Source organism: Cynara cardunculus (genome assembly GCF_001531365.2).
Source record: "Cynara cardunculus var. scolymus isolate 2C chromosome LG 8, CcrdV1, whole genome shotgun sequence".
Taxonomy (NCBI): Eukaryota; Viridiplantae; Streptophyta; class Magnoliopsida; order Asterales; family Asteraceae; genus Cynara; species Cynara cardunculus.
In genome coordinates this window covers 2,380,456-2,390,741 of record NC_037535.1, presented here as the reverse complement: position 1 = coordinate 2,390,741, position 10,286 = coordinate 2,380,456, and the positions used below count along the sequence as shown (strand labels likewise).

Below are 10,286 nucleotides of genomic sequence, written 5' to 3'. Positions count from 1 at the left end.
GATAATTATCCTAATTATATTTTAGATTTTTTATATTTTAAAATGGAATGTTTATCCTCTATTTGATTATATTTATCCGCAGTTAGTTACACAGATTCAAACATGGAGCTTTAATAAGCTGTATTTATGCATAATTTACTTGTAATCTTGAATTTTAAGTAATATGCATCAATATACAATACTTAATGCATAAAAAATAGTTTTAAAAAGTTTTCGTCAAATGCTTTATGATATAGTATAAATATATATACATTCATACTTGAGTAGAGTTAATTTTGATTCCTAACATTTTCAATTTGAACGGATGGTCTCTAACTTTAAAAACTAGATTTGGTCCCTTACGTTATAGTCGTTAGATTTTTCTATAAGTCCAATTAAACGAGTGTTTTAGTTATATTTTCCACTATTTTCTTAATTTTATATTAAAAATAAAAAATATAATATATAATATATTTTTAATTTTAAATTGTAAAAAAAGATAAACAACCCCTACCACACTCTTCATATCCACGCCACCGGAAAACCTTCACCACCAAATACAATATAAGTTTTTTCAAAATTTAATATAAAATAAAAAAAAAAATAGTGAAAATTAATAAAATATCCCATATTTAACCAAACTTAATAGAAACAGTTAAAAAATAACAAAAACTGGGAAGTTTCAAGTGTAATAAATAGTCTTACAGGTCTCACGAAAACATGATGATCTCACGTGAACCCAACCTTACACACACATACACACACACATATATATATATATACACACACACATACGCATATATGTACACATATGCATATATACACATACATATATATAAGTGTGTGTGTGCACTCACGAGCGCATGTCTAGACTTACGTAATATATATATATTTTTAAATAAAATATATCGTGTATTAAAATAAAACTTAAAGTATAATAATTAATATATATTAAAGTATAATGATTAATTAATTTAATAAACTTAAAGTATAAAAAAATTATTAATTTTTTATTTTTTGGACTTAATTACGGATTTGGTTTCTATAGTTAGTTTGATTTTTACGAAATTGATCTCTCGAGTAAAGATAAAAAAGGAAAAGAACAAAATGCCCTCAAAGCTAAAGGAATAAATGAATTGCCGTTAGAGAGAGGGACCAATTCATTACAAAACGACATACGATGAGTCATAATATGTAATAAATGTACTTCAAGGACCATTTTTTTAAACATCACAAAACCGTAGGGACCAAATCCATAATTTACCTAAAATTGATTTTTTATTTTTTATTTAAGGTGACGTTTGGTTCGCAGAATGTTTTTGGATGAAATGAAATCTGTTAGAAATTTAACTTTGAAGAAATTAGAATGAAATGTTGTTAGATTTGACCACCTGTTCGGTTGACATATATTAGAATGTAATATGTTAAATAATTAGAATATGTCTGTTTGGTTTACAAAATATAGCTTTGGAATTGACTGGAATATTGGTAAATGGATAAAGGGCAAATTGCATGAAAAAGTAACGTACTTTAACTTGATTCCTATTTTGGGTAACGTACTTTCAAAACTTTCATTTTGGTACCTACTGACAGAGCAAATTGCATGAAAAAGTAACATACTTTAACTTGATTCTTATTTTGGGTAACGTACTTTCAAAATTTTTATTTTGGTACCTAAAATGTAAAGTTTTAAACATTTAAGTACCCGGGTAACTAGTTGAAATATTAACCGATTATCATGTTGATATGACGAGTGATGTGGTATCAAACTCAGTATTATTTGCTGACGTGGTCAGTGACGTGGATTTTTTAAAATCTAAAATTAGTTTTTTTTAGTCTAAAATTAGTCTTTCTGGGTTACCCGGGTACTTAAATGTTTACAACTTAAATCTTAGGTACCAAAATGAAAGTTTTGAAAGTACGTTACCCAAAATATGAATCAAGTTAAAGTACGTTACTTTTTCATGCAATTTGCCCATGAATAAAATATATTTTTTTTGAAAATTTTAATTTTTTTAAAACTAAAAATAATTTAATAAAATAATTATATAATATGTAAAACAATTTAAAACCCACAACTCAAATATAACCATAAGTCAAACGACGTTACTAAATCGATGGTGGTGGTCTACGATGGTTCAGATCGATGGTGGTCCGCAATGATTTAGATGACGGTAGTCGGCAGTGGTTCAGATCGATGGTGGTCCACTGTAGTTTAGATGGAGGTGGTTAGTGGTGGTTTAGATTGATGGTGGCAGTTCAAATCGGTGGTTGTTCAAAATAGTGGTGGTCGGCGATGCCTGACAGTGATTCAGATCGATGGTAGTCATCGGTGGTCGACAGTGATTTAGATAGGTGGTGGTCCGTGGTGGTTTAGATCGGTGGTGGCAATTCAAATCGGTGGTTGTTTGAAACGGTGGTGGTTGGCGATGCCTGACAGTGATTCAGATCGGTGGTAGTCATCGGTGGTCGATAGTGATTTAGATATGTGGTGGTTCGTGGTGGTTCAGGTGGCGTGGTCGGATGTGGTTCAAATCGGCGGCGGTTCAGATTGATGATGGTCGGTGGTGCCCTCCGGTGATTTAAATTTGTAGTAGTTGGAGTGATTCAGATCGATGGTGGTCCGTGACAGTTTAGATGGTGATGGTCGACAATGGTTCAAATCGGTGTTGGTCCATGGTGGTTTAGATGGCGGTGATTGACGGTGGATCAGATCGACGGTGGCCAGCGGCGGATCAGATCGGCGGTGGCCAGCGGTGGTTTAGATTGGTAGTGGTTGGCGATGGTTCAAATCAACGGTGGTTCAGATGGTGGTGGTCAACGATGGTCATATTGGGTTTTACGAGATTAAGGTATATTATGTTAAGAACATATTTGATATTATGAAGATAGAGAATATCATTTCATCAAAATACCACGTAGTTTATAAAGAATGTTAAATTCATTTATTTGTGGATTTTGTAGGATTTTAAAAATTCATTTTACGGAAACGAATGAACCAAACGAGGGAATGAAACTTAATCAATGAAATTCAACATTTCAATTCCATCAGATTTTTTTGAGAATTTTTGAACCAAACGAAAGGGATATTTACAATTTTAGCCCTCGACGACGGGCAACCCCACGCTACCGCTGTCTCACAATTATTCTTCCCCCCATCTGTTTTCAAAATTGCAAAAAGGTTTGAAAATCAAAAATCCCCCTTCAACACTCAATCACCATCCCAACAACCTTACACCTCCATTGCACCTTCTCTCAGGTTGCTTTTATTTCCTTTGGATTACTTTGATAGCGATCGTCTTCTATACTGCTTGTTTGCCGGCCGGCCGGCGATTTTGTCTGTGTTATTTTGTCTCACTACAAAGCAATAGCGTCACTTTTGGAACCCTAATCGGACAGTGGTCAAGTTTTTACATGAATACAGTTGGAAGAGTAGGGATGCAGAGATCTGGATCCAGCGGTGGACATCAGCGTCAATACTCCAACTCCGATAACTTCATCGATACCAATTTCAACAATAAATGGCTTCAATCAGCTGGTCTTCATCATCTCTACTCTTCTAATCCTAATTTACCTCCACTCCAGGTATGTTTTGCATTCAATGTTTTCGTGACGTCTTATTCCTTAACAATGTGTAGTTTTGATTGCTTTTCACTGGGTCATGTTAATTAATTGATCATCTTTTACTGTAGTTCTGGAACTAATATTTAATTGCAGCTTAATTTCTGGATTATGTCTATCTTAGACGAACTGATGGTGTATTAGTATTTGTTTATATGCAATTCTTGTGGTATAGATGCTAATTAACGTGCTACTATGCTTTGATAGAGGCGTTTAATGCCTGTGATACTAGGGTTAGAGATGTGTTTTGGACATTAGGTGTTGCTGGTAATTAAGGCGTCATGAAATGATGACGGTGTGATGCAATGCAAGATTAAGGGATCATATTGAAGTAAGCTGCAGATTAGGGATAAGTTTTTGGTATCACATGTCTAGCAAAAAAACATTGTTCCTTCATGTTCATTGTTCACTAATTGAAATCACTATGGCTAATAGATGAGCTTTGAGAATTATACATTTTCTTTATAAAACATTGGTTATGTTCTAGGAGCAGGAATGTAATGAATTGTTAAGTAAATATGTAATTTGATTGAAATTTCAATATAAATCCTAGCTGCCAAGACAGAGAAGGAATTGTTCTTGGATAATATCTTGACTAGTGACTGAATTGGGTGCAGGATTTTGGGTTTTATGGCAATAATGATGTTGAGGGTTCAAGGCTGAACAGGAATTCACAGAGAATTACTAATGCTGGAGGGAATGCAGATTCATTGAATCCTTCAGCTTGTTCACGTTCATCAAGCTTTACAAAGTATGGTAGTGGGGAGGAAGTGTCACTCAATGAATTTAGCCCTGGGTTACTTGATCTTCATGCCATCGACACGGAGCTGTTAACAGAGGTCAGACCGAGTCAAACTTAGTTTTCTTCAGAGAAGATATATGCCTTGCTATAGCGATGCTTATGGAAAACATATATCAATTTACCACCTTGAAGGTAAATTTGAACTTAATATTTTGTTATGTGCAGGTTGAGAGTGAAAACAACTTGAATTTGCTAAATCAACCTTTATATGGTGAAGGTTTTGATGATCTCAATGCTTATGCCTTGACCAGCAAATTTGCTAATATTTCCTGTGGTCCGACTGAGAACAACATTCTTAAGAGCTCTTTGGCAGATAAAGAGAAGGCCAGCAATGTTGCTAAGATTAAAGTTGTGGTATGCTTCCATAATCCATGTGCAACTCTTGATACGTACTTTGCTACTTATGTTCTGTTTGTCTGTCAACTTACAATCAACTTGAAAGTTTGTAGCGCATGCAAATAAGGAGCATAAGTGCCAAATTCAATTTCATTCCTATGATGTTGTCACAACCCTGCTTTGATTTAGTCAAAAGCAAGGTTTTAGGATTCCTAATGCTTTTTGTCTTTTACGTTCCCTATTTTTTAAATATTTACTTTTTAATGCAGGTACGCAAGAGACCACTTAACAAAAAGGAAATCGCGAAAAGGGAGGAAGACATCATCAGCATAAACCCTAATACTAGTTCACTCACTGTTCATGAATCGAAAGTTAAGGTAAGCTCCAGGTGAAGGTCAATTGTAGCATTCCGTTGTTTTTGTCTTTTGATTCTGAGAGAATACCACACTCCTAAAATTTAGCACACAATTGATTTTTCATAAAGTTTGTAAACTAGTATAGAAGTGTTCAAGCTGGAATGAAGCACTGAAATGTGTGACATGGTCTATTAAACTTCACTTATCGCATTTTGAATTTGCACTGGTTTTTTTTCTTGATAAAGTAATGACCACCAGGCAGTCCATTTATTTTACACGTCCTTTTCTTACTTTTTATATAATATTATGGTTCGCATTTGTGTACATAATGGAGACTAATTTAACACCTTTGCAGGTAGACCTGACTGAATATGTTGAGAAACATGGATTTGTTTTTGATGCTGTGATGAATGAAGATGTTACGAATGATGAAGTAGGTGGATTGAAATTGTGTCAGCAACTTCACTGTGCAACATTTGAGATATATCAGCTGATAATGTTCTTTGTGCTGTAGATATACTCGGAAACCGTGCAGCCCATAGTCCCAATTATCTTCCAACGAACAAAAGCAACCTGCTTTGCTTATGGGCAAACAGGTATCCCTCTGGCCCTCGTAGTGATGGTTATTATTACCTTATACCCCCTCCGTCACAAAATAAGTGTCTGCATTTCTATATTTGTTTGTCCCAAAATTTGTGTCCAATGTCCACTTTCAAAAGCAAGTACTTACTTTCCCATTCTATCCTTGACGATTACATGGATAAATTCATTACTCCTATTATTAAGGTTAAATTGTCATTTAGTCCATTATAAAGTGTAATAATTACACATTGTGGACATTTATTTTGGGATGGAGGTAGTTTGAAAAACATCCCTGGTGGTCTATCGCTTGATATCCTACAACTTATGATCATTGAAGAAATTCAGTATCATGTTCATTTGTGTTTCATCATCAAGATCTTATCTTTTGATAATTTAAATGCTCTTCTTCAGGCAGCGGGAAGACCTATACAATGCAACCACTTCCCCTCAAAGCTTCCCAAGATATTTTCAGACTTATGCACCATAGTTACCGAAACCAAGGGTTTCAGTTGTTTGTCAGTTTCTTCGAAATTTATGGAGGGAAAGTTTTCGATCTCCTTAATGATAGGAAGTGAGTTTTTCCCATCATAAACTATATCAACTCCATACATTTATTTTCTGCATCAACTCATCGAGTATTATTTTACAGCAAGCTGTGCATGAGGGAGGACGGGAAACAACAAGTTTGCATCGTGGGCTTGCAGGAGTATAAAGTATCCAATGTGGAGACAGTGAAGGAATTAATCGAGAGAGGTAATGCCACAAGGAGCACTGGCACGACTGGTGCAAATGAGGAATCTTCTCGATCTCATGCTATTCTTCAACTTGCTGTGAAGAGATTGATCGATGGCAATGAATCCAAGCCACCCCGGTTGGTTGGGAAACTATCTTTCATAGATCTTGCTGGAAGCGAGCGTGGAGCAGATACCACAGATAACGATAAACAGACAAGGTGGCTTATTATATGAATTCTTTATAATTTTTGATTGATTTGAAGAAAATGTCGGCCTAACGAGCTTCGCCATATTTTAAACAATAACATTACACATAGTTACACCTCTCTGTCTGTTGGGACAGAGGTAAGGTCTACTTACATCTTAATCCTAGACCCTACCTCCGAGTGGGATATACTGGTTTTGTTTGGTTTGGTATACATAATGCATGGTTAAGCATGTTCTAGGGATGTTCATGTCTAGTACTCCCTCCGTCCCAAAATAAATGTCCAAAATGAAAAAAAGGCACACATTTATAGAAATTTGTAATTATTACACTTTTAATTAACTAAAATGATGATTTTACCCTTAACATCAGAGGGAGTGATGAATTTCTCCACCTCTTTCTAATTGGAAAGTAGGTACTTATTTCGGGACTAGGGGGCTGTTTGGTTTGTTTTCCATTAAGTCCTGTATGGATAAAGATGTATCTGTGTAGTTTATATAAATTGAGAAAGTTTTTGTTTGGGAGGGTTTTCTCATGGATGGAAATAAACTTGTTTTTTAATTGGAGGGGCAGGTTTGTGAAAGACTTGACTTTCTGCATAACCCCCCTCCCCTAAAAGCTTACTGAATAACCCACTTTCTATATCTTTAAGCCTTTACCATTTAAGCTGCTAACAAACAAGCTCTAACTAAGATAGAAATGTGGACACTTATTTTGGGAAGAAGGTTGTAGTCGGAAGCAAAATGTGTTGATTAATCTTGATTGCTGATATTGCAGAATGGAAGGTGCTGAAATCAATAAAAGCTTGCTTGCTTTGAAGGAATGTATTAGAGCTCTTGATAACGACCACGGCCATATTCCGTTTAGAGGGAGTAAGCTGACTGAAGTTCTTAGAGATTCCTTTGTCGGTAACTCACGCACTGTCATGATATCATGCATTTCGCCAAACTCCGGATCTTGTGAACATACTCTAAACACATTGCGATATGCTGACAGGTGACCAAAAACCATTTTCTTTACTTTTTAATATTTTTTGAAGTTATGGTATTTATATACGACAAATACTCACACACACTCTAGGGATGCTAGAATTTGCTGGTAACCTGGATACCACCCTTTGGTTTAAATTTAAATTTCGTGGGCATGCTTATTTGGAAATCGTGAATGTGATTGGTTGATTTTGCGCATATTAGGGTCAAGAGTCTATCCAAAGGTAACAACTCCAGGAAAGATCTGTCATCTTCGACATCAAACCTTCGGAATTCAGTCGCATTGCCTCTATCTTCAGTGCCATCGACAATGACGCGATCTGAAGATGTTAAACTTGACAGATTACCGTATGAAACTAACAGATTTGGATGGACTAAACAAACAGATAGGGAGTTCTCTCCATCTTTAAACATGGAACCTGTTGGAAGATCAACAACTCATTTACCTTCAACTGTATCTCCAGAAAATTACAAAAGTGATTATGGAGGTACAGATGAAGAAGTTATGGAAGATGATTTTGATAATTCCATGGAGACCCATGAACCGAAAAACATGCCATGGATGTCAGGCAACAAAGTGGAGGAAAACCAATTGGAGAAGCCCGGCGCTCAGATGAACCCAGTGGACGATTATAGTGCCCTTCTAGAGGTAACTTCCAGTTCCCTTTCACATCTAGTTACGGATAACATAAAGGGCAAAATGGAACAACGTTTTTGTTCAGTTCCTATTTAGTGTAACGAATAATGAAGGGACCGTTTACCAAACTCTTACTGGGTAAGACCTGCTTTACTTACTGTGTGAGCATGACAATAACCGAGAATCAACCCGGTAAGAGGCATAGAAAAGACCGAGAATCTACAACAAAAACCGAGAATCTTACCCGGTAAGCGCTTAGTAGGTAAAAGACGCTTACCAACAAATAACAATCCATTTTGATGGTAAAAAAATGTTACCCTATAAGGTAAGTGAGTGTGGTGACTTTTGCTGGTAAGCCCCTATGCGGTAAGCTTTTGATAAACAACCCCTAAGTTTCAAAATTTCTTATTTTGTACCAATTTTGATTGGTATCTTGCCGATCTTGAAACATTTGATGACGTGGATGCTTGTTTATAAAAGGTCTTATGAAATGTTTACGAAAATTTTACAGCTAAGTGGACAATAAATTAGACATCCACGTCATGAAATGTTACAAGAACAACAGGTTAACCGTCAAAATGGGTCAAAATTAGATTTTTTTTCAATTTTCTTACATTAAATAGAACTTTTTGAAACTTTATTACATCGATTGCAAAAAAGTTCCTTGTTACAATAAATAGGAACCAAGGCAAATCCCGTTGCATTTTGATGTATTTTGTTAGGTAAACATAATACTTGTTAATTCTGTGGGAACGATTTGATTTACTTTAGGAAGAGGAAGATCTTGTAATTGCTCACAGGAAACAAGTGGAGGAGACTATGGATATCGTTAAGGAGGTCAGTGACTCATCTTTTCGTTCTTACTAATGGCACATTGTGAATCTGTAACCAAATCAAACGAACCCAGTATATCTCACTCGAAAGTAAGGTCTATGTTAACTGTGATGTACATGTGCAGGAAATGAACCTGCTGGTGGAAGTAGATCAACCAGGAAATCAACTGGACGAATATATTACAAAATTGAACGTAATTCTCTCACAGAAAGCAGCCGGGATTCAAAAACTACAGACACGATTGCGTAATTTCCAGAAACGTCTAGAAGAATACAATGTTCTATCATCTGCTTCAGGTGGCAACTGATTCAACGAACCCGACCAAGGTGAGTGGCTCGTTTCTACCTTATTGTGTTAAAGATTCGAGTGTTTGAAGCGTTTTTCGTGGGTTTCAGTGTGAGTTATGTAACATGTGTAACTTGTGGTGATTTATAGAAATCAAAATGTCGTTTTGATTTGATTTAAGAAAACTTGTTATGCAAATGATGAAAAAGATCCCATTTGTTTTATTTATTCTTTTGGGTCTTTTTATCTTACCTTACTTTCTCTCTTTTGTCACACTTTTTATACGCATAGGGGTTTTGACAAAAACAACTGCTCTACTTTTTGGACTTTTTAGGGTAGAGGTCTGTTATGTTCTGCATACATCTTAAGAGCTTGTTTAGTTGGTTTTCCATTAAGTCATGCATTGATAAAGTTGTCTGTGTAGAGTGAGAACATTTGTGTTTGGAAGAGTTCTTTCATAGATGGTTCTCCTTAGAAACTTATTGAACAAACCACTTTTTATATCATTAAGCCACTATCAAACAATGATACATAACCGACCGAATAAGCTGTGAGTTCTATTAAACTCATTAAATTACTAACAAACATGTCGTTAATGCCCTTGGACCCCACCTCTAGATGGCTTTATTCTTTTGGGTCTTTATTTTATAATAATAATTGTTGAGATAATGAAAGGGAATGTAATCTTGATGTCCAAACTAGAAAAGTGCATATGACAAGATTTTGTTGGTAGGAAGGAAGGGTAGGGTTGCCATTTTAATCACATGAAATTAGATGTTAATTTAATTAGGGTTTATGATGATCACTTTTGACCAACTTGGTTATGTGGGTGGGGTATGAAGGTGGATTGGTGGGGAAAGTATACACATGTTTCTATGTCACCTTTCCTTAGTTTTTGTTATCCCTCTAATCAATGAATTGTGAAG

General features: G+C 35.5%; 1 protein-coding gene across 1 annotated transcript; it reads left to right on the top strand.

Moving 5' to 3' along the window:
* Positions 1-3,393: 3,393 nt before the first annotated feature.
* Positions 3,394-9,547, top strand: LOC112517106 (kinesin-like protein KIN-13B). The gene is made up of 12 exons (XM_025124426.1): positions 3,394-3,564; positions 4,218-4,439; positions 4,568-4,756; positions 5,008-5,115; positions 5,450-5,527; positions 5,609-5,690; positions 6,088-6,247; positions 6,326-6,628; positions 7,393-7,611; positions 7,809-8,253; positions 9,013-9,078; positions 9,200-9,547. The coding sequence occupies exons 1-12, from the start codon at positions 3,394-3,396 to the stop codon at positions 9,380-9,382; spliced, it is 2,226 nt and encodes a 741-aa protein (XP_024980194.1). The 3' UTR covers positions 9,383-9,547.
* The last annotated feature ends 739 nt before the right edge of the window (positions 9,548-10,286 follow it).

What these genes read in the sequence shown, in the direction of transcription:
- LOC112517106 (XM_025124426.1), top strand. Translation starts at nt 3,394, where the DNA reads ATGAATACAGTTGGAAGAGTAGGGATGCAGAGATCTGGATCCAGCGGT. An exon ending in GATCTCCTTAATGATAGGAA is followed by an intron (nt 6,248 to 6,325) that starts GTGAGTTTTTCC and finishes ATTATTTTACAG; the next exon opens with CAAGCTGTGCATGAGGGAGG. An exon ending in ATTATAGTGCCCTTCTAGAG is followed by an intron (nt 8,254 to 9,012) that starts GTAACTTCCAGT and finishes GATTTACTTTAG; the next exon opens with GAAGAGGAAGATCTTGTAAT.